The sequence below is a fragment of the Meleagris gallopavo genome, chromosome 9, assembly GCF_905368555.1.
Source record: "Meleagris gallopavo chromosome 9, MGAL_WU_HG_1.1, whole genome shotgun sequence".
Taxonomy (NCBI): Eukaryota; Metazoa; Chordata; class Aves; order Galliformes; family Phasianidae; genus Meleagris; species Meleagris gallopavo.
Genome location: NC_139412.1, coordinates 1,886,987 through 1,911,262, shown reverse-complemented (window position 1 = coordinate 1,911,262; position 24,276 = coordinate 1,886,987). Strand labels below are relative to the sequence as shown.

At 56.6% G+C, this 24,276-nt stretch overlaps 1 protein-coding gene across 1 annotated transcript; it reads right to left on the bottom strand.

The window, feature by feature from the left end:
• Positions 1-61: 61 nt before the first annotated feature.
• FRMPD3 (FERM and PDZ domain containing 3) lies at positions 62-18,182 on the bottom strand. Its single transcript, XM_085230710.1, is given in 15 exon segments — positions 62-4,434; positions 4,970-5,674; positions 5,677-5,781; positions 9,180-9,324; positions 13,843-14,022; positions 15,296-15,385; positions 15,463-15,586; positions 15,920-16,056; positions 16,181-16,300; positions 16,415-16,546; positions 16,764-16,871; positions 17,419-17,523; positions 17,609-17,654; positions 17,760-17,862; positions 18,035-18,182. Coding segments are annotated over 15 exon segments (5,112 nt in total). The 3' UTR covers positions 62-1,570.
• Between the last annotated feature and the right edge of the window lie 6,094 nt (positions 18,183-24,276).

The following is a 24,276-nucleotide window of genomic DNA, read 5'->3' as shown; positions in this document are numbered from 1 at the left end:
ACATTGTGCACTTCCATAGCTCTTATGGAAGAACGAGAGATTTCAAATGTGCATATTTATTAAAAAAAAATTAAGAATAGGGATGGGAAATGATAGATCCTGTGGAGATCCCTGACCACGTGCTCAGCCAGCCTCAGGGCAAGCTCGTGGGCTTTGGCTGCCCTTTCCCCTCCTATTGTGATCTCCCCTTCAGCCTGAGATGGGTGCAGGGAGCACAGGGAGCCCTGACCCCCCGTGTGCATGAGGTGTGTTGGGTGGCACGGCGAGGTCCATGCGATGCTTAACCTTGCATTTTCTCCTCCTGGCTGCTGTGTTTTGGAGGGTGGGTGAGTGCACTGAAGCACCAGTTAAGGCGGTCTGATTGATCAGGTCTAGAAGCTAGATTGGGAGGAGGAGGGCAGCCCCCGAGGTGTGAAGGAAAGCGATTAGGAGTTGTTTTACTATTCGTCTAGAAGTAAAAAATTAAAGAAGGGAAAATCAAACAAACAAAAAACCCAACCCGACTCTGAATAAATAACCATTACGTGGTACTAAGTAACGTTCCTCATGGCAGTCAGTCCAGTGAAGACAGAAGAAGGCTCCCAGCCCCTGGCGAGGAGGGCAGGAGCAGCACTGCCTGGCTCAGGAGGAAGCCATGCCTCAGACCAACCCGACCTGGGCTCCTCTCCCATGGGCACTGTGAAAGGAAGCGGAAGGAGAGGGGCTGGGCTGAGCCTCCAAGGCACAGACCTGCTCTGGAGAATGGCATGGAAGAGGTCTCCTCTCAGCTGCTAGCCCAGCTGCTGGCTTGCAGTGGTCACACAGCTATCTGGGTCTCTGCAGGCTTCCTAGCATGAACACGGCCATCCAGCAGAGGATGGGGAACGACTCCCTGCTCACACAGCACTGAGCTGCTGCCTTTCTCAGGCAGTGCCTGTGTACAGGACTGGGCCATCGGTGCCTAAGCTGTGGGAGCAGAGCCTGCTGGGGGACCTAGCCCTGTCCTAGGAACATGGCATCCTTTCCCAAGCCTTAGCGCAGCAGCAGGGACTTGCATCCCAGAGATGCCTTCTGCTGCTAATTACATTGCATCTGTGGGCCTGGAAAACCCTGGAGGCAGAAGAGCTGTTTACGTGGCAAGACACTGGTTTGGCTCCAATCGGACCACTGCCCAAGTGAAGCCGGGCGGCATCACCTCAGTCCCTGCTCACTGCTGGTCACCACGCACCGTGACACAGGGGACAGTGCCAGCTCTTTGCACGAGGGAAGCCCAGAACCACTCAAAACCCAGCGAGCGTGGCAATGGGATGACTGTGCCTCCCGAGTGCCGGAGGACAAGCAGTGCTTGGGACCCCTGACACGCCGTCTGCACAGCCTGCAACAAGGCGTGAATTTCCCTTTCTAAACACCACCAACGTTACCGTCCCTTCTGTCGAGAAACAACGTCTCTTTCGCTGCGGACCTCAGCAGGCGTGGGCTTTCCCTGCAGACAGACAGACAGACAGACAGACATCCTCACCAGACCTACGCGATACAAGAACCACTGACACACAGCCCGGCACACACTGGCCTGTTGGCTTTCGCGGCTGGTTTACTTATTGATCAGTGTCTTTAGGGAGCGTGTGAGCGTGCTCATAACAGTGGCAACCGTGGCGGACTGGCGGGCGAGCTGCTCCACCGTCTGCTGGTGGCTCAACATTCTGGCCGTGGATTCCTCCGCCGCCCGCAGGAGGAAGGTGTAATTTCTCACCACTTCCTCCACCTTCGTCAGCAGCTCTTGGCGCTGGGACTCCGAGCGCACGATGTACACCAACCTCACGAACGTCTCGATGAGGCTGCTTAGCACCTGGAAGCTGCTCGTGATGGCGGACAGCATGTGGGTAGGGCTTTTGTCAACGGCTGCCACGCGGCGGCAGGACGCCCGGAACTCCTTGAATTTGAGGGCGAGCTCTTGCTTGTACTCAGCCAGTTGGGAGATGTAGAGTTTGCAGTCCCGGACGTCAGGGCTCACCACGCACTGTCGCAGGATGGTCAGGAGCTCGTTGGTGTCCAGCTGCACTTGCAGAAACCCATTGGGCAAGCTGTAGACGTGGCCTTGAAGGATGCTGATCTTTGCCAAGCTCCCCTCAAAAGTGGAGGTCCTTAAATCTATTTCCTGGGTTTGGCTGTCGTTGGGACTGCTGCAGGCTGTTGCATCGAGGACCTGAAGTGTTCTGCTCATCACCGGCACCATCTGGTTGTCCAGCTTCATTCCCGGCAGTATCTGCATGGGGATGGAATAGGACAGCTCATCCTTCTCGCTCCCATCATCCGCGACATCGCATTTCCTGTAGTAGAAGCAGTACCGGATGGAGCAGCACTTCTCATCCTCCACGTCTTCATCCCGCAGCTCCGCGGGACTTGGATACAGCTCCTCCTGGACAGAGAACACCGCCGAACCTTTCTGGTTCTTTTTCTCCTGTGCTATTTGGACATAGGATGGATCAGCCACCCCAGCGGCTTCCTGGATTTTGCTCTTCAGAACAGGACAAAGGATGCTGGGCTCAGACTCCTTCTGAGGGCCTTTCTGCTTGGCCGGGTAGATGTTCTGGTAGATCTCAGAGGACAGGGATGTCCTATCAGTCTTATCTAATTCACTGACACTGTAGCGACGCAAGAGCTTCTTGTACTGCGGAGCTCCCATGCATTCCCCTCGGGAAGCACACGTTGTCAAACAGGACACATCATTTTCTGGATCTGACCGGTACTCCCTGGACTCTAAGCTCGTCGATCGTATCCTCTTGCCTTTGGAAGGGCTGTTCATGCTTGTCAACCTAATGGCTTCTGCTTGCTGCTGGTCATCAGTGACCTTATCCCTGCCGTGCCTCTCCAGTTCTGGCATCACCAGCTGGCTGGGGGGTGGTCTCACCCCCCTGCAAATCCGCTTGCAGTCACAGCTGCGCCTTTGCTCCCTGGACATCCCTGGGACTTTTTGCACAGGACTGCTCCTTAGCTGGCAGCTGCAGCGCCCGGGGGCAGGAGGGTGCAGGTACTCCTGTGGTGGGAGGTCACCTTTGCTCTTTGGCTTGAGCAGCTCTTCCAGGAACTCCAGTTCATACTGCTTCACTTTCTGCAGCTGGGCCTGCCGCTCGTCCGTCTCCTTCTTCAGCCGGGTAGGAAATGTCGCAGAAAACAGGTTCCTCAACCTGAAGGGAGCTTTTGGAGCTTTGGGTTTAGCTGGGACATCAACATCTGCCTGGGTGGCCTCCAGGATCTTGTCTACTTTTTTGGAAGGCACAGTGCTGATCTGCAGGCTCTCAGACTTGGGCACCAGCTGGATTGGCCCCTTGGAATCCTCACTGGTGCTCCTAAAAATGCCAGCAGGTGATGCAGAGTGCGGATTGCTGCTCTCAGCTTTTAAGCTTTTGGCCGAACTTTCCTGTTGCATTTTCTCTCCTTGGTTTGAAGGAGCCATGTGTTTTTGAAATATGAGATTCATGACTTCCCCCCCTGCCTTCTGACCGGGCTCTCCGCTCGCTGCTTTTCCCGGGGTATCTCTATTCACCTTTTGCTGGAAGCTTTTAGAGGCAAAAGTCTTACCAGGCATCGTTTCTTCACCTCCTGAGGCAGGATGCAAAGCTTCAGTCTTACTGCTATGAGCTTCTATAGGACTCGGAGAAGCTTCACTGTACTGCTGTTGAGAGAGTTGCTGTTGCTGCTGACAGTGGCACAATGGCTCTGCAGTTAGCTGACCTCCTTTAAGTTTCAAAGGCTTGTTGCTGGCTGCTACACAGCCACCGGTCCCATTCACGGTCTTGTCTTCTTTTGATGCTGCTCCCAGTTGAGGGGCTGAGCCTTTAGCATTTGCCACTTGCTGCAGAGCAGCTGAAATGATGGCTGGAGTCACACCACTTTTCTGATCCAGGAGGAGTTTGGGGCTCGGCAGAACCTCTTTGGGCATCTTCTCTTGTAGATCCTGTGACTGCTCTCTGCTCAGTGCAGCTGTAGAATGCAGAGGTCCCTCAAAGGCAGCTTTTGTGTGGCCTGTACCTTTACATTCAGAGCCTGGCACCGGAGCCCCTCTGTTCTGCTCACTACGCTGGGAGGTGAGCACTGGCTGGGCAGCCACGGTGTAACTCTGCTCAACATTCTGCTGCTCCTGTTTGCTCTTGCAGTTGGTGAGGCTGGGATTTGGGTGAGAAAAAGCTGGCTTCACTGAGGAGCTTGTCTCCTGGCGGGTGAGGGCGTATGGAGAGGTGAGGACAGCCTGGGCAGCACAGCTCTGGATTCGGAAAGGCAAGTCCTTTCTGGCCAGGAGGTTCTCTTTGTTGATGTGCTGAGCGAGGAAGTAGGCTGCGTTCTGGTGCTGCTTCATAGCAGAGACCATCTCTGAGACATCGGTGAGCTCTGAGGAGTTGGTCTCATGGCCAGAATCCAAGGATGACTCAGGTGTGATGGCAGCCAGGACGATAAGACCTGGGGAGGGACACAAAGAAAGCCCCACAACAATGCTTGTGCCACACCACTGTGGGGAGGAGAAAGGAACCCATTGCGGCAGGAGGGCCCCAGTGCAGCAAGCAGCAGGATGCCATGGGAGACCATTTAGTCACTTCCCCCAAGTAAGAGTTAATTCGTTTAAGAGATCACTTGTCAGCACGGAGCTGGCTTGCTAGCTCCATTCACCTCTTGGCCCGGGAAGAGGTCTTGGGAAGGGTTCCAGTGCGAGTGAGAGCAGGGCTGCAGGGAGGTCTGTGGAGCAAGAAGGGAAACCTGGCAGCAGCTGCTGTGCCACAGTGAGAGGGCAGCAGAGGAGGGGAGAGCCGGGCTGCGGGGCTGCCTGGTCCAGAGGCTGCAGCATGCCCTGGGCAGAGCTCACCCCGCAGGAGCTGGGTGCCAGCCTGCAAAGGCTGAGGGACGTACGGGAGAAGAACAGAGGGAAGCATGAAGGGAAGGACGTGCTGTAGGAAAGAAAGGTTAAAAGGGAAAAAGAAAGGCACGGCCGTTCCGCTACCTGCTGTCTGCTGCGGCGGGGGATGCAGGCAGTCCTCAGAAGCAGCCAGAGCTTCCAGCGCCTGCAAGGTGGACACCAGGGCATCGTCCAGCTCCTGGGCATGGTCCCGCACCGTCCGCGTCTGCACGCTGTCTATCAGCGTGACGGGGATCTCGTCGTACAGGATGCTGCACAGGTGCCGGCCCTGCTCCTGGCTCTGCACGGCCGCCCGCCGTTTGGGGTCGTCCTCATCCGAGCTGTTGTCTCGGAAGCCGGGCGGCGGGGCGGCGATGGCGGGGAGCAGAGCCGTGGCCTCGTCCTCTTCCTCATCACTACCGGGAGGGGGGAGGGACATCAGGTCCACCATGTTGTCGCGGGTGCCGCCAGCTTTGCGCGAGGCCAGCCGGCTCCTGAGCTTGGCCTTGCAGGACTCGCAGTAGAAGTGGGCAGCGTCGCCCCGCGGGTGCGTGTCGATGGTGTGAGCCCGGGCACGGCTGGCGTGCCGCTCGCGCTCCAGGCCGTCGGGGTCACGCTCGTTGGCCACCCCGTCGTAGCCCTGGCCGGAGCTCTTGGATGTGGGGTCGGATTTGGTCCTGGGACGCGTTTCCTCGAAAAAAATCAGGTTTTCATTGATATCCGTCCTGCTCTCTCTCTCCTTCCTCTGCTCTCGCATGTGCAGGTAGCAAAAGCTGACGAGCTCCGGGTCCGAGGCGCGGGCCGCCCGAGGCCTGCGGGGGGGGGGCTGCCGGTATGGCCCCCCACGAACCCGCCCTCCTTCTTTCCAGCGTGCCCCGCCGCCGCGGGCCGGGGGAGGTGGTGTGAGTCCATGTAATCTAAAGCCAAAGCACAGCAGAGCGTCAGGAGCGGCAGCGGGCAGAGGGGAGATGAGGACGGGAGAGCTGCCGCCCACCCGGTGGGTTCCGCGTGCTCCCTGCCCTCTGTCCTCCATAAACACGGGGTGATGGAGGCATTGGCCTCCCCACCGAGCGTGGGTTATTAACACAGAGCCTGGCAAAGGCTGGCACAGCTTGATGGATGTAGGAGCAGCTGAGCCTCAGCCAGCAAAAGCCCACGGCACACCGACAGAACGCGCTGCTTCCTGGGGCTCTGCAACGACCACACAGCTAAACCATGGACATCTTATAGCGTGAAATACTATGGCGTTTAGGATGGGAAAGTCTCAACCCTAAAGCTGTTTTTTCTTTTTTTTTTTCCGCTGGGAATCGATCAGTGACATCACAGACCTGCAGCACAACCGACCACTGCCCTTTTTTGAACCGCCTTCGGATGCTGCAGGATCTCCATGTTCCTCCCTCTCCACCTCCCCACATGTCTTAAACAAGCCACAGCAAATTCCTTTAACCTTTCCTGACAGATCTGTTTCCTGACTGCATCAGCCTGCTTTCAGCTCCCGGCTGGGCTCAATCCAGGCAGGCCAGCTGAGCAAACAGCTTGTTTCTGTGCTGCACAGCAAGCTCCTCTGCAGGGAGGCAGAAGCTGGGCTGCCCAGAACAGCCAGCACCCCAACCTGGAGCTGCCTCTCCCAGCCACCACTGGGACTCAGAGGGCGATGGGAACAGTGTGTCTGCATGAGGACCTTCAGCCTCAGCCTCTCGTTTCGTGAGTGAGATGGCAAAAAGGAATTACCCTCCCCACTTTCACGTCACATTGGTCACATCGAGCTGCCACACTCAGCCACTTCTGCAGCGAGCCCAGCAGCAGGCTGCTAAACGTGATGCAGTATTGCTCTGCTCTTATTGAGCATTTGGCTGTGATGGGCTCCTATTGCTCCTCTCTGTGCAAGGCAAGCAGCTGAAACACCGCCCCAGCTGGCCAGTGGTCCAACCCCCCCTGGAGGGGCCCCTGTGTGTAGGGCTGAATTGTGCAGCTGTGCTGAGAGGCTGCCAGGGGGATGCAGGCTCCGTCTTAGCAAGTGTAAATTAAATCAAATAAATCCTAATTAAATTCATTAGCTCAACAAATTGGACCATTTGTCTCCCCAAACACACGTTTGTATTATACTGTTCATCACCTGCAATGCTAAAATTTGAATCCAAACAATCTCACTCTCGTTTATGGCCGTGCTGGTGCTCAGGGAAAGGAGTTGGGTGATAGCATGCAGTGCTGCTGCTGGTGGGCACTGTTAGCAGTGGGTTACTGGATCAAGGCAGAGAAGAAAGGACCATCCATGCAGACCTGCAGTGTGCCAGAGCTCACGTACACCAGCCTCTCCCTGCTGAGTGGGGCTTTTGCTGGCTGCCCACTCCTGAGCAAAGCCAGAATCTGTAAAATCTGTAATCCAGCTGCTCCCTCTGGGAGGGAAAGTCCTGGTAAAGAGCTGAGATAGCACCTGGCTGCTGCCCTCATCATGTGTCCTGGGGGGCTGTGGGGGAAGGAAGGGGCAGGAGGGTGAATTGCTGCAGTGGGGAGGGCAGGGGTCTGTGCAGCTCTGCAGGGAAATGCTGAGAGTGGGATTTAACTGACAGCATCCAGAGCCAACGCACATTTCTAAGCAGGACTGCAGTTCAGCAGGAGGGTTTAATGTGCCTCTGGGAAGATGGATGTGCTCTGCTCCAAGGCAAAAGCACAGAGCAGGGCTTGATGTGGTGCTTCAGATGCTGGCAAAGCCTGCCTGCAGCCTGGGGAGCCAAAGCCTGGGCAAACTTGATTTATCCCAGTGGGACTTTCTTATCATTTCTGCAGAGATGTGCTGATGACCAGCAGACCATGCTTCTGGTGAGCTGCTTGGCTCCTGGCAGCTCAGTCTGCAGCCAGACCAGGACCAGGACTGTCAGCAGACTTTGTTTTCTCCACGCTAACTAACTCACTTCAGCAAAACAGTGCCTGAGTGCCTGGCCTGAGCGTACTGGGTGTACAGAGAGAGGGGCCAGCATAAAGAGCAGGGATCCCTTGGCTCCATCCCTGTCCTACCACGCTGTCACTCCCTTTCACACTCTTCCAGCCCCCATGCTGTGACACTGCTTTCCTGTGACTTTCAAGAAAAGGGCAGGACCTACTGCATCTCCTGGTTCGGGCTGTGCTCTGTATCATGGGGCAAAATCTCACTGAGGAAAGACACTGGCTGTTATCACTGTCACTGGAAAGTGGAAAAGCACCTCCTGAATGTGCTGAGACATTCCCAGGCAAGCTGTGACTGTGGCTTCTGTGATGCTCTCCATTTCCCACTGCATTCCCCAAGCCCCACAGCCCCCTGAGGACCACCCCCAGATGACAGATGACTGGGGAGGGAGTGCTCTGACAACAGCAGCTTCATTTGGAAGCACCCTTCACTCCTACCAACGGGGACTGGGTTTATGTAGGACACCCAGAGCAGAGAGCACAGTGGCAGCTGTTAACAAGAGGCGCAGGTTGAAGACACAGAAGGAAACCATGCTCACATACTCACACCGACATCGCTGCCAGGTCTGTTCCTGGATGTGCTGTGGCTGCTGGAGGTGCCTTCCTGGTTCCTCCTGGTGTGTCCTCCTCTGGTGCCCACTCCGCATCCAGGTGCCCTCCTCACACCTCAGGGCACCAGCTCTGTTCCCCAGGGACCCTGCTAGTTATCAGCACCTCCCTTGGCTCTATCCACTTCCAGGGGACAGTTTTGGCAAACCCCAGTCAAACTGCAGCTCTTGGCATGCGGAGAGGGAGGGCACCTCCTGTCTCCTCACAGATGGCAGTGGGGAGCATCTCCAGCCACTGAGCCCGTCTTCTATGTTTCCTTACACCAAATGGAGTAACAGCATGTAACGTCCTGACTGGCTCCCATTTGAAATCCTTCTTGACAATAATTGCTGGTGATTGACAGCTGAAATCTGTCCTCAAGGAACAGAGCATCAGTGCCTGGTGGGACACGATCTGTCTGCGTCCCTGCAGCAGGCTGGGACCCTGCGAAGCTGAGACCCCAAATTCCCTTCCTGCTGCGTGAATTCAGCAGCACAACAGGGTCACCTGGGTCTGCTCTAGGAGCCACCGGAGTGACACTCAGTGCTTTGCATTTGCTAGGCAGCAGAAAGGGCCGCTGCACAGCCAGGGATTACAGCTGCCAGCTCACACTTGATTAAGTGAGAGCTTTGCAAAGCGAGGACGTTTTGCTGCTCAGAGCGGGCTGCTGGTGCCGCAGGGAGAGGAGCAGAGATGCTGGAGGAACCCATCTCCTTCCTGCCCAGAATTTGGGGGGGAGGAGGTGAGGAAGGGGCTCGCACGGAAAGCGGAGGCTGAACCGTACCTGCCTTGATAAACTGAGGTGGTGGGGGCTGGCTGGGCGGCCTGGAGAATATCATCTTCTTGGAGTCCACCAGGAGACGGCAGTAACCTGCGATCAGGCAGGCGAAGTTGGTGGCTTCGGGCCACTCCATCAGCAGCACCAGCGGCTGGAAGGCAAGAGAGGCACGGCGTGAGGCTTGGCCGGAGGGCTGTCACCGGTGTCACGGGGAGCTGGATGCCAGGAGGAGACAGCAAGGTGCACACCTGTGCTCTGATCACAGAATCACAGAATGGCACGGGTTGGAAGGGACCTCAAGGATCATGAATCTCCAACCCCACCAGAAATCTCCACCGCATCCCCACAGTGCCGCACTGCGGATGAAAGAGGTGAGAGCTGCTGTGTGCTCCCTGCAGGGTCTGTGGCAGAACCCTGATACACTGGGTGTCAATGCTGAGCCCACCTGCAAGCACCAGCATTAACCCCCGGGCCCCGGAGGTTCTGTTCAGTCTCCAGGTGCCAGAACCCCAGGTTCACTGCAGGCACCACACTGCTCTCCCATACACCAATACGTCTGCATCCACTGAGCTGCAGAAGGGGCAAAACTCCATTTCAGCCCCCTCCCCCCCCCCAGGCTTTGAGCCTGTGGATCTTACTTAAAAGTAACCCTTCAGAAAATTCAATTTGTGCCTAGGAGCAGATGGTGTCTTCTGTTTTGGGAGAGCATTGATTCGCACGCCAAAAAAGGTCTTTGCTTTCAAGAGAGGAAAAAAAACCCAAACAGATGCAATGTCACAATGCAGTGCAGCCGGGCACGAGGCCGCCAGCCCCACACCACATCCCCATGGGGTGGGAGGAAAGGAGTCCCTGCCCGGCTGCTGTGTGAAGTGAGGATGAGAAATAAAGCGACAAGAGAAATAAAGGAGCTGTGCCATCACAGAGAGCAAACCCGAGGTGACACGGCTCAGAGGGAAAGGATTGAGGCAGAAGGGAGGGATGAGGAGGCAGCATCCAGCGGTGGGGAGGGGGGTGCCAGCTCTGAGCCCAGCTTTGGGCTTGACAGAAGTGATGAAAGGTAACCACGTGTTCCAGTTCCGCCAGATGAAACCTTCCTTAAAACAAGTCCTTCCTACCCGGGGCTGAGCCTCCTGGGTTGTTTTCAAGCCATCTGTTGAATGAGGAGACATTTGCACATTTTTCCCCCTCTGTTATGCAGCAGTGCGAGAAATGAGATCGAAGCAAACACGGAGATGAGAGCAGCAGAGGCTGACGTCCTGCACCTGGGGCTTTGCTGGGGCTCCTGTGCCATCCCTTGGGGTGGTCCTGCAGGGCAGGCTGGGTGCTGGGACCCTGCCCCATCCTACCGTGCCCTTGGGATGAAGGCAGTTCTACACCACACCGTGAGCATTCAGAACACCAAAGAGCAGATCCACTGTGTGAGACGCAAGTAATGGTTCACCTCAGTCCCATAACGGGCCACGAAAAGGAGTGTGATTTGGGGAGAAAGCTCCTTCTACCTCTCCATCCGTAACGGCAGCCTGAAATTATTCACGTTTTGATCTTTCACTCATACTCACATTCTGGATTTTCCAGTCTTAATGAGCAAAGGGTGTTTTTTGCCCTGAGTTTCCTGCTTGGCAACCAATCTCTCCACAAAATAAAATAAAATAAATTTATCCTGGATAGCAGAGACAGGTTCTGCATTAGCTTATTAAGGATATGGCACTTTTCCTATTACGCACCGCCTTTAAATCAAAGAAGGTGTCCTGAAGGGTACCCTCTCATTCAGACAAAGGTGAAGGTATTGTAGAAGAATGCTCGGATGGAATTTTATGGCCAGGGTTGTGCTGGAGGACCGTAACAGCCCTGACGTTTCAATTAATTTATGAGCCGATCCTATAATAACCCTTAAGCTGATGTGTGTTTCCTGTTAATCTCCCCCTTTTCTCCACACATCGGGTCTTACCCCGTGCAGCACAGGAGAAAGTTGCGAAATGAATTTACATAATTTATGTTCCCTGCTTACCCACGGTGTTCTGCCAAGTTTGTGTTTAATAACACAGCACCGGGGCCTAACGAGACAGCAGTCAATTTCTCACTTGCACACGACCTTCCCTTCCCTCCCCTTACGCATTATTAACTCAGCTCTATCGTTAAGGGGCTTGCTGTGATTAGCACCATTATTTCTCATCTGCTGATCAATACAGCTGCGTGTGCATCACACGAGTGGCTCAGTGCTGCTCTGGGTACCTCTGCGCTGCTTCCCCCCGGATGCCCAAGGTCGGGCTCCGTCCGCTCTTCTTCCTTTTAACAAACAACTCAAGTTTGGCTTTGCAGCCCCTGTGCAGCCATCTCCTGCCTGCAGCTCATACCCCTGTCAGCTCCCACCCCCCCCCAAGCCAGGCTGATGCTGCGGGCTGCTGCCTGCTCACCGTTCAATGCTGCCCAAAGGGCTCTGCGTGCAGAAAGCATCGCATTTGCAGCTCCCCACCCCAGCACTGAGACAAAGGAGATCTCAGCCTCGCGGCTTTCCGGAACGCTTTAACGCAATGAGAACTAATCAGATTAATTTAGCTTTGGGAAGCAGAGCCTGTAGGTCTGGCATCACTCTAAAGCTTCGCTCTTCGCGTGGATGAAATCTGATGGCTCCGCTCGCTGTTTGTGCAGCTCAATGGGGTTCCCCTTGGATTTCACACCAGCAAATGCACAGCCACCCCCGCCAGCCCCAGCACTCCCCTTTTTTGGAGGGCAGAGCGGGGCCATGCGGGAGGGCAGGAGCAGCCCTGCCATGAGGGAAGCCAGGCAGGCTGCAGCTGGACATGCGCGGTGATCTTTTGTCTCTGTCGCAGCCTGGAAGCACGCCTGGTACCCCTGGGATGCTGAAATCAATAGCCAGATTCCAGGCACGGCAGCAGCTGGGGGACACTTCTGAATTAATTTTTCCTTTGTTTTCCTCTGCCAAGCCTTGATCCTGGCTAAACTGGTGGCTGGTCCTGCTGGGAGATGCGAAGCCAATTACCCCCGTGCCTGTAATTAAACGGTGTGGGCCAGCAGCCAGACGCCATGCAGCTCCAGCTCTGTTCTCGAGGGGTTCATCCTCACCAGTATCAATCCTGCAACGGCTGGAGCTGTGTGGGCAGGGCTGTGGCCAGCAGCCAGGGGCTGGATGTGGGGAGATGGCTCTGATGTCCCCAGCTGCCCCTGTGCCCCACCACAGAGGGGCTGGGAGGAGCGTGAGGAACCCCATGTCCCTGCCCTTTCCAGGGACATCCCAAGAAGTGCAAAGCCCAGCCCACCAAACCAAGCATTAAGTGCATACAGACCACAGGAGGCCTTCAGTGCCACCACCTTGTCCCCAGCAAATCTGCAAGTGCCAGAACCAAGGCTCAACCCCAGCAAGTCTGCACTGAAACCATTCCTGGGCCTTGCAGCACAGACCCTGGGGCTTTCCACCTGCACCTCTGCTCCTGCCAGCATCTGGTCCCCCTCTGTCACTCCTCTGCTACCACTGCAGCTGCGAGCAGTGAAAGGGAGCAGAGCAGAGGCACTGCTGGGCTCTGCATCCAGAACAGACTGAAGCACCAACTGAAGCCCAGGATGGAAAAGCTCCAAAGCAAAGCTATTACTACCCAGTGCATTATTTATAAGACAAACACCATGTTTCCCCCTGAAGTAAACACGAATGGTTTGTGATCTCCTCGAGCCCACTTGTTGCCTGGAAATCTTCCCCAGCTCCTTCCTGGCCAGCAGGTCTGAGCTGGGGATGCAGGTGAGGGCGATTGGGTGGCATTAGCTGTGGGCTGCTCCTTGTCCTGGCCCCTTTTTTAACACACAGGATCAGCAGCGCAATGCCAAAACCCAGTGAGCAGCTGTGGTGGATGCAGTACAGACCCAGGCTGCCCACATCCTGCCTGTGGGGTGTCCCTGTGTGATGTGCAGAGCTCCCACGTCTCAGGGATGTGGGGCAGATTCCACTGCAGGTCCCCAGCGGAGTGGGGCCCTGACTGACAGCACAGCCCTCTGACAGCCTGCAGATCATGGAGGAAACAGATTTATTTGCAACCCCATGCTTTAGCCAGCGACACAGTCTGTACAATAGAGTAATTGCAGTAAGCAGATTAGTGCTTCAAGGTAATGATCTTTTTGCCAACTTTTCTTAGCCTTCCTCATCCATCTCTGTCCCCAGTAGGATTAGCATATGCCTCATTTCGGAGCAGACATTCTGGCTTTAAAACCCAGCCCTTTGCATAGCGCTTAAATGAAGACAGATAGCAGCAGGCTGTGCCCTGGTGAGTGCTGCTCAGCCTCACCCACAGCCTGCTCTCCCCTGCAGACACAGGCAGGGGGGGTTTGGATCTGGGGGCAGCTGGCTGTGCTTTCTCAGGGAGATAAAGCATCGTGTGTACGTGCCCACGGGAAGGTGCATGGGAGAGCTGCCATCTCTCAAGTGCAAGGTAGACGGAGGGGATGTGGAGAAAGGCTGCTCCTCCAGCAGGCACAGACCCACATCCCCTCAGGTCCTGTCCCTGTGGCACAGGCAGGGCCAGGAATCCTTTTTATCACTGCGATAGGAAAGGGCTCTTTGAGACCCCAGAAATCCCCGAGCAGCCACTGCAACAACCAACCCACACTGCTGCTCCCGGCCCCTATCCCCCACTGCCGGTCCCCGTGATGCCCCATTGCCCACCTTGGCATCCAGGATGCTGGTCTCCACCCGGGCCACCCCCTGGTTCTCCCGGAACAGCTGGATCTTGCTGACCTTGCTGAATTCTGACAGCACAGTGGTGAGGTTGGTCTTCAGGTCGATGACGTGGCTGATGCCGTGCCGGGGGCCCACCAGCAGCGTGGTGGCTGGCTGCTTCTCGTCCTGGGTGCACGGAAAGTGAGACAGACAGACAGACAGATGTGAATAAACGCACCCCTGGGCCAGGGCTTGGGGCAGAGCTAGCCCTGAGCGAGCAGCAGCACCAGGACCCCTCCCCGAGCCTCTCTGCAGAGCTGACAGCAGCACACATGGTGCCAGGGCCATTTCAGTCTCCAGCACTGCACTGTCTGCATGAAATATTCAGGCCTGCTGGTGTCACTACAGCAAAGTAAGAGCATGTTACAAATCTGCCTGATCTGACACCGCCGCCGAGGGAGGGGAGCAGAGGAGGGAGCGAGGGACTGAATGCATTTAGAAGAGAAGAAAGACTGAAGGCTTGGTCGGAAATAGAGATCTTTCTTGTTCTGCTCTGCCCAGCGAGGATGCTCTGTGGAGACCCGGAGGTGAGGAGGAGCTGGGCAGGCTGGTGCAGAAGAGAATAAGGGAATATTTTTTTTACCACTCAGGTTGCGGTTCATGAGGCTGGATATATGGTTCAGCTCCCAGCCTGGTTCACTCAGCAGGCTCAGAGGCACAGCTTTGGTGTTAGAGAGGAAAGAAAAATCTAGGCACCTCCACAAGAGGCAGTTTTTCCAATGCTTTGCACCCAGGCAGGGTTGGGGGCATGGCTCCAGCCACAGAACTAACGAGATACAGTGCGGTTATTAACCAACGCAATATGGCGTGTCCTTATTTCTTAGGAGCTCTGAGGCACGGTGGAAAAAACATCCATCAAAGACTGCAAGAAATTAAAGCTGGGGGGGCAAAGCCAGGGAGCTGCTGAGCACTTGGGTGGGGGTGGGAGGGGAGGATGGCAGACTTGGCACTTACATGGAGTCCCCTGGATGGGAGGTGGAGCGAGAGATGGAGATGGAGAGGTGAGGCAGGCAGCGAGGAGCCTATGCAGGTCCTCTGTTCTCCTGTTTGGCTTGGTGGCTTTCCTCCTGCCATGGAGAAAGTGAGGTGGCTTGGGTGAGAGGTGAGGATGGCTCTGATGGAGGTGAAGGAGGAGTGAGGTGACAGCTTGAAGAGCCACCAAGCAGCAGTGGGACTGGGCTCAAGGGGGGTGGTGAGGCTGGATGGGCTATTTCCTGCTTGGACAAACAGGGGACGGGTGGCCTTGGCCAAGGATCACTCTCATCCCAGTGAGAAACCAGCCTGCCCAGTGCCAGAGTGCTGCAAAGAGCATCCCAGCCAGATGGTGTGGAGGGATGTGGGTATGGCACTACTGCAGCTGCACAGAGGTGCCAGCACCTCCCAGCCCAAGCTACCCTACCAGTCCCACGGTGCTGAAGAGAACCCCGGCGAAGGTGGGCAGCTCGTTCAGGATCCTCAGGTACTGCAGCTTTGCCTGGGCAGTGGAGACCTGGCCAAACACATCACACCGGCCATCACCACCAGCTCCGTGGCCACGCTGCCCCCCCACCGGTCACAAGGGCTCACCTTGGTGCCTCCAGGCTGGTTCTGGTGGGCTTTGAGCTGCTGGGAGAGCGATTTGCGGAGGCTCTTCTCCTTGACAAGCTGCAGCAGGGAGGGAGGCAGGAAGGGCTCCAGACCCCACTCCTTCCTGTGGGAAGATGTGAGGATGACGGAGACTCAGGGCTGCCCAGCTGGGTCACCCCACGCACTGAGGGGACAGGGATGGGGTCCCCCCACACGCAATCTCCCTCTATCTGCACCCAAGGAACTTCGTACGGACTGAAGACCACCGGGCAGTAGTGGCAGGGCTGAGCCACGGCTGCGAGGCTGGGTCTGCACAGCCACAGTGGCTTCTCCTTGCCTCTGATGCCAAGTGGGAAATCAGCCCGGGTTCCCATGGAGATGCTCCTGGCATGCATCTCCCCCAGCCCTGGCAAGGCTGAGCGCGTGGGCCCTGCGTGCTGCGGGGAGCGGGACTCACTCCACGTTCTTGAGGGAGACCTTCTGGCTGGGCCGCGTGGCCGCCACGGTGATGTAGATGTGGAGGGCAGCCAGCCCCAGCAGCATCTCCGGCTTGGGGTCCATGCCAAAGCGCTCTCTGATCACGTCGTTGCGGCTCTGTGGTGAGGAGAAGTGTCTTCAGAGACCCACGGGGACGGGGCACCTGCCGCCCTCCGCTCATGGGGAAGGAGCATGTTGAGTGCGATGGGGGGAAGCGCTGCGAGGGCGTCCCGGTCCCTACCTGGATGTAGAGGTACTCGAAGGCTGCCGGATCCCTGCGCAGCAGTTCCACTGGGTCTTTGGGGAAGAAGCTGACACGGAAGAGGCACCTCATGCCGTGGTAGTGCGTCCTCTGCACAACCTGGAGCAGATTGGGCAGTGAGCCCACGGCGCAAGCCCTGAGCTCCATCCTTTGGGAGAGGAACAACGCCGTGGGCTGAACCACCCCGATACCCTCCCGCCCCCAGAGGCTTACGTGGGCCAGGGGCTGCTTGTCCTGGAGCAGCAGGAAGCGATGGTTCTGCTCTGGGCTCGAGTACTCCAGGACCAGGGCGAAGTGCTCGATGTGCCTCAGGGACAGGCGGTCCTGCAACGTCACCATCACGTCCTGCAAAAGCCACAGATGGGCTTGGGTGAGAAGCAGCAGCTCCCTCTTCGCAGGGGGCTGCATTATGCATTGCATCAGCATGGCTGCTGCATGGTGGCGGCCCGCAGGCAGCTGAGTTCTGCCACCATGCTCGTGCAAGGAAACAAAAGGCTGAGAAAAATGGAGGAAAATGGGGAAGGGAGTCATTGATGCTGTGCTGGGGAGGGGGGGGACCCACCTTCACGGTGGTTCGGCCATCGAATGTGAAGGACTTGATCTGCCCGTTCTCCAGGAAAACTTTCAGCACGTTGGGAATGAGGAGGAGAGCTTCCTTCTTCAACATGTCCTGGAGGCAGGGGAGCAGGAGGAGGCAGAAGGAACAACTGTCAGTGATGAAGCATTGATGGCATTCTCTGCTTCCCCGAGTCTCCACGCTCAGAGGCACATTTCCCTTGAAAACCCATTGTCTCTGCGGAGTGTTTAACAGCACAGAGCTCGAGTGATTCAGCACTGCCTGATGGAGTCACCTGCCTGCTGCCAGCAGCAGTGGGAACCCAGCAGTGTGTTGGCCAGGCACATCCCAGTGGGTGTCAGAGCTGCCCGGCAGGAGGGAGTGCTGGGGGAGCTCAGGGCCGACCCCCCTTCCCAAACCCCTTTCCCAGCCCCCACCCCTGCACAGGCAGAAATGCTCCGGCCAGCTCACCCCTCAAGGGAGCTCCTTCAAAGCCTTTTGCCCTGGGCTTGGAGCCACAACCCTTCCTTGGGTGGGTGCTGGCACTGCCCAGTGCCACTGATGGGTGTCCAGAGGACCTCGAGTGGGAGCAGCTTTCCGGGGCAGCCTTTGGGGCTCCGTCACAGAGGGGGGCAAGGGGAGAACAGCAAGCAGCACTTACTGGGTTCGTCTCGCCGACCGTCACCTGCTCTGAAAAGCGGACCTTGGCCGGGTTGGACCTCAGCTTTGCTTTCTTGGCTGCGCTGATGAAAGCGGATTTGGGGGACTGGAAAGAGAGCGCGAGGTAAATGGGTGTAAATGGCCCCTGCTCCCATGATGGGCTCCATGGGGCCCCCGCTGCCCGCTCTCACCTGGTGTGTGTGCAGGACCGTGAGGATGATGAAGTCTTTGGCCTTCCTGCGACAGAAAGGAGAAGTGAAGGAGGACGGCTTTGCTCAACATTCGGCCATGGCGAGCGCTCAGCCCTCCCAGGGAGGACGATGGACAAGGTGCTGCCCTCACCTGACGAGCTCAATGAACCTCTCTCTGGGGGCTTCGCTCACGTCCTCATCGTTGATGGCCAAAATCTGGTCTCCTGGCAGCAGTTTGTCCTCAGAGGGGCCACCTGCAGGGAGAGAGGGTCAGCACTGGTCTGGCCCAGGGTGCTACTGCCAGCCAGAAGGGGGGAGGGCAACCACCTCCGTAGCGTTTATCCCCGTACGTGGGCATGGAGAGACTCTATGGACTCACCAGAGGGGACAGGAACGTGGGGAGGGGGCACCCCCAGCACACCCTACCTGCTGCCACCGATCGCACCACCACGGGCCTCTCACTGCCGGCCACAAAGCCGAATCCGTAGCGGGGATGGCGCAGGACCGTCACCTGTCGGAGCGTGTCCGAAGGCAGCTGCCCACATTCCATATCATCGCCACACTCCTCCGGCATCACATGGCTGCAGAGCACAGGGGGGGAAGCAGGATGTAACACACATCTGCTGCAAAAGCTGCTGTCCCTCCGAGCCCCGAGCCCCTCACCATCCAGAGGATCCTGCCAATGGCAGCTCGGCGGGTGGCACCCTGAAGGTCCATCACCTCACCCTGTCCCATCCCAGCATCTCATCCCAGCAACTCTTTCTGTCCTTAATCTCAGATGCCCCCATGCAGACCCTTGCAACCTTTCGTCCAGGTGGAATCTAATCCTAAAAGACCTGGATTAGGGCAGGCTCAGCCCTGGCTTCTCACAGAACTGGGTCTCCATCACCGGCCCATATCCAGCTGGGGCTGTGGCCGTCAGCGAGCAGGGAGCAGAGCTGGCGTGGGGCAGAAAACCTAAGAGATGAGCATGCTGCTGTGTCTGTGCTGCTCACTGCTCGTTCCTGCCCAGACTATTTAGCCTGCTTAAAAAAGATCCTTCCCGGTCCTTTTTGGCAACACGTCAATTGTTCCGTCTCTTATCAGTTTAGGGCTTGACGCATCACCAGTCTGATCCAATCTGTCTGCATTTCTGACAGCCTCCTCCTGCTGCCAGCGCTGCGTGTTGGACCAGAGGGCACGGAGCAGCACCAGGGCACACACTGGCAGCCAAGCACCCCGAGGCTCTGAGGGAGCAGCTCTGGCTCCATCCCAGGGTAGGAACCGCAGAGAGGACGTGGTGCTCCTGCAGGAGGTCCCAATGGGATGCAGCATCCCAACTCCCCCTCCGTGGGCTCTGTGCTGCCTCATTAACTGCTCTGCTGTTCCCCATGAGCATTTCAAAAGAAGAAAAAAAAAAAATAAAACAACCAATAATTGTGTGAAGCGCACAATTCTGCCAATTTTCCTAAATGGACTTTATCCAAAGCCATTGTCTGCTGCTGAAAAGTCTGTTGAATGTAACGCTGCATCTCCGGCACGCCTGGCAGAGCCAGGGAGGACGCCTGCAGTTTGCAGGGAGGGAGCAGGCTGCGGGAGACAGCAGAGCTGCTGGGCTGAGCAAAGCCCTCCCTGTGCTGCCCCAAACCTCCCCCAGCAGCCCCCAGCCTCACCCTTATGACCCCCAGCAGCACGAGGGCCTGTACTATCATCCGATGGTACAACTGCAGGCTGGAAACACAGGGATGCTCAGCACAACTGGAAACTGAGGCAGGGGTGTGCAAAGTCATCAGCTAGTCCTGCAGTCCCAGCTGTGCTGCTAAAGCTGTTGGGTCCCCAGACCTGTCATGGTGCATGCTGTCTGGCTGCAAAGTGGGAATTCTGCATCACCCCTTGGCCTCAGTGCACACATCAGCCCTGCTAAGCCTGCAGCTCCCAGACGAACAGCCACCGAATTACCATCAGAAAAAGGTGAGCAGGGAAATCTCTGCAGCTTAAAAGGACAAAAGGAGAAAAGCGCGCCTCATTCCAGCCATAACCGGGTCTGCCATCCAGTGTTCAAGGAAAGAGGGGAATAAAGCTCTGATACTGACAATAAAACTCCTTTCCCGAGCCCTTAAGCTGCTCCTCTCCTGATAAGACTTTGATGCTGCAGAAGCATTACCAGGAAATTAAATAAAAGAGGACCGGTGTCCTCGTGAGCACGACTTATCTGCCCTGGCAGAGCAGCAGCAGTGGGCACAACACGCCTGTCCAGGACCCCAGCTCTGAGCACCCTTCCCATGCTGGGCTGAGGGCACAGCACTTGCTTGCCCTACACCACAGTGGTTGCACATCACCAAAGGACCTGCCTTCAGCTGCCACACACCTGCCAGCACTGCTCATTTCCCCCACAGATACAGACAGAGGCGATGTGTGCATTTCTCATTTCCTACTACGATAAATCTCTGCTCCCTCCAAGGACTTTCTACCTCTGCTTTTAGTGCTGACCAGCAGGACGAGGCATCAGAACAAAGCAGTGCCTGGTCTGAAGCAGGCTGCATCTGCACTTGCACTGCATGCCAACAGCATGGCACCATGTGGAAAACACGCTCTGCAGCTCAAGGAATAGTTCCTACTCACCGCCACTGAGGAAAAAAAAAACAAAACCAACAAAGCTCTTAAAACAGGCTGGGAGCACTCAGATAGATGTTCACACCAATTTGGTTCAAGTATTCTCTAAATTAAACAAATGCTAAAGTGTTTGGCTGGCTCTGGCCCAATGCACAGAGCACGGGAGAAGTTCCCCCTCCCATGCCCAGCTGTGCCGTGCTGGCAGACCCCTCTTGTCCCAGACGGAGGGGGCAGAAGCATCGTGGCATGCAGCAGGGTGAGCAGGCATACCTGCATCCCCAGCTCTGGGTAGGCAGCAAGAAAAAGGTGGGAGGGAGAGGTTCTAGCCCCTCTCTAGTAGCTGGGTGGGTGCACACTGCACAGACGGAGCTCCAGGCCTGGGTGCCAGCTCTCCTCCCCCTTCCTGTGCTGCCACAAACACCCGAGAACAAACAGAGCCTTTGGATTCCCGTCCCTCCTGCTGCAGAGCTCTGCCCGGCTCCTCCATCTGCCGGGCTGCAGTTGGTGAACGGCTTGTGAGGCACGTGGGATCCTGAGTGTGTGTGGAAGAGGCAGGAAATGCCATGGAATGGGCCAAGAGCTGTTTTACGGGGAGCATATGGCAGCTCCAGCCCTGCACGCTGGTCTCCAACCCAGAAAGAGCCCACAGCACTCCTGCAGCTGGGGACCGGCAGGCGGGGCTGGATGGGGACAGCTAAAGAAGGCAGTGACCCAAGCTTCATGTCTGAGTTCTACAAGGATGCTGCATGTGGCCCTGCCACATGGCCTGGAGCTTCGGTACCCCACGTGCTCTATGATTGCACCTTTGGTGTTAGGGAGCAATTTATAAACCAGCAGAGCTCTTCACAAGGGCTCACCAGGGTCAGCATCACTGCTGGAGCCGGGTCTGTACTGGTACAGACTTGTGTCAAGCCAGGTGCCAGGTGGCGACTGTTCCAAGGGAGAAATGCTTGGGTTTTTTAGGGCAGGAACAAGCAGGCGGCGAGCAGCATCCCCTGGAGCTGCCAGAGGAGCCAGCAGGGCAGCCAAACGCAGCTGTAAATAAGAAAGCAGCAGACACAGCTCTCTGCTGCTCAGCCTGCAGCTTCATAAATGGTACTGGCATCTGGGCGAGAGGCAGAGGACAGGAGGGAGCTCTGCCAGGTAGGAACTGCAGGAGCTGTGAAAGCACTGAGGGTGATGAGAGGGGAAGGAGATGGGTTCAGACTCCTCACCTCCCCAAAAGGGAGGTTTTGCCTGCTGCCGCCTGGTGCAGAAGGGAAGTGGGAGAGGAGCCATTCCCATGGTAATTAAGACAAAATACAGCCAACAGAGATGGCTGCACCCAACCTCCAGAGAGGTGCAGGTCAATAGAAAAAACAGCTACTGCACAGGGAGAGGCTGCACCAACACGAGTGCTGTGAAGTCCTTTGGAAACATACAGAAGCGTTACAGACGATGAGGAGAGCTGCCCCCACGGCACCTTGCAAAGGCAGATGTCCACAAACAGCATTTTCCCCCACTAAGTGAAAGGCTGGGAGAGGAGATGCAGGAGAGGGAACGGAAAGGAGGCTGTAAAGACAGGCCGACCCCGGGCAGGGAGCCAGCACCACATGGGAACGAGAGGGCATCAGCACAATAAGGTTTAAAACATGCAAAAAAAAAAAGGCCTTTGCCACCCAGCCTGGAACTCACCGCCCTGAGATGCTGGGGGGGGCTGTAAATTCAAGTGGGTGTGAAAAGCAATTTCCAGCTACTACAGCCCTGAGGCTCAACATCTGCTTCTGGAGCTGCTGCACTACTGCGTGCCAAAACCCGGGGGGATTTTCCAGCAGGATGAGCCAGCAGGGACGACCCCCTCCCCACGCCTGCCCACCAGGTGTGTACCCACCTGCACGTATCTGGCTGCTGCCGGGGGCTCCTCGAGGCGCATGCGAGCGTGGCAGGGATGTGGCCCCACGTGCACCAGTCCCAGAGCTTTCACCAAGCAGCTGTGCCCAAGGGCAGGTGCTGGCTGGTGGCACCACGGGGCAGATGGACCCTGCAAGGGCAAAGAACGTGTGTGTGAGATGGTGACGCACGGGGACAAGCCGGCATCCCGTGCCACCTGTCTGAGTGCCTCCCATAGACACCAAGCTGCCTCATCTGTGTGGGTTTCCACACTGCTGCAGACCTTGTTTTCCTATATATGCAAATTGCTTTCATCTGGGGGCTCCCAGCGTTTTCTCCTCCCATTCTCCTTACGATTTTTGGCTATTTAAGAGATTTTGTTCTCCTCAGACAAACAGAAGCACCTTGCCGAGAAGAGGATCAAAGCAAAATTTTTCTGAAACACTATCAGGAGGCAGGGGAGCTGCTGCCACCAGGCTGCCAGCAAAACCCTTCCACTATTTAAAAGGGGATTATAAACAGAAGGGGAATCAACTTTTTACAAGGGTAGATGGTGATAGGACAAGGGGAAATGTTTTTAAGCTCAAGGAGGGAAGGTTTAGATTGGATGTCGGGGGGAAGTTCTTCACAGAGAGAGTGGTGAGGTGCTGGAACAGCTGCCCAGAGAGATGTGGATGCCCCGTCCATCCCTGGATGTTCAAGGTCAGGTCGGATGGGGCCCTGGGCAGCCTGGTCTAGTACCAGATCTGGAGGTTGGTGGCCCTGCCTGTGGCAGCGGGGTTGGAGCTTGATGATCCTTGAGGTCCCTTCCAACCCAAGCCATTCTGCGGTTCAGAGAAAACCCACTGAGCAGATCCCAGCTGGCTGCGTGGGGCCGGGCTGTCCTGGCTGGGGCTGAGATGCTGCCTTGGCTCCAGGGATGAAGGCAGCGCTCCTCTTCCCCCTGCCAGGCAAAGGCACCGCCCTCGCCATCCCCACTGATAACCCAATTTCCAGGCTCCCTCCTGCAGACCGGTTGCCCAGAGGGTACCCCACACATCCCCTGGTCGTGGTTTTCCTTCTCCCTTTCCCCTCAGGTCTCACTCACTCACTCACAAGGTGGTGTGGATGCGCGGCGCTTGGTGCTCGGGGGGCTGCAGCGGGAGGCTCAGACGTGGCACCTCTCTTGGTGGCTCAGGCAGCAGCGTCTGCAAAGAGGGGAGATGGCCCTGTGTCACCAGCAGTGCTGCTGGCAGCCAGCCCCAAGCAGTGGTGACCAGACCTGTGGGCTGCCAGCCATGTGCAGGTGCCTGAAAGGTTCGAAGGGACAACCTGGTACAAGCTTTTAAGGGTAAGTTTTGTTCCCTTCCAAAGATAGAAGGGAGAAGTTGGTTTCCAGCCCTGCCACTGTGAATCTGAGCGCAGCATTTTCTCCTCCCCTCCGAGATCCTCCCCTGGTGGCAGTGGCACCCCGGGGTGCTCAGAGGCATTTTTCTCTCTGTGATGACTGTGGGAACACAGCAAACAGGCAACACCGGGTTAAAAACAAACAGAAGGGGATTAATGAGAGACAAGCAGTGAAACAGAATTTGCAGCACTTTTCTCCTTTGCTCCCTCAGCAAAGGGTAACGCGCGCTTTGGGTGAGATGCAGTGCAGACAATGCCAATTTCAACCTCATCGACCTTCATGTTGTACAAAGCTGGCTTTCTGGAGTGGCTGCAAACAAACAGCTCAGCCACGATGGGGAGCAAGGCAGCCTGCCCCACGCAGGGCACCGTCAGGGTATGTCAGTACCCTTTCCTCTCCCTTTTCCTCATTTTGCTCCCCCACGTGTGCTGGATGTGAAGCAAAGGACCTGTGTAGGAGCTGGTCCAGAGAAGGATTTGCGGGAGGAGCAATTTATGACTGCGTATGAAGTCCAGGGGGGAGTTAAATAAAGGGTGGAGAGTTATGGATCGCTTCTATTCCATTATCGAGAGGGCACAATCTGTCTGAATGGGAAGATTCAGGAGGCTGTCAGCCTGTCTCTCCCAGCGTGGCAGAAAGCGGCTTGAAAATCCAATCACCCGCCTTCCTTCAGGCCCTCCCGAATCCCAGGACTTTCACTCGGGATTTACAGAGAGCAATTTGCTCAGCTGACAGCTTGCCAGGGCTTTAGGGGAGCGCTGCTTCCCTCTGGCACAGCGCAGCGCATAGAGGGAAGGGCTGCAGATGAGCACTGTCCCCA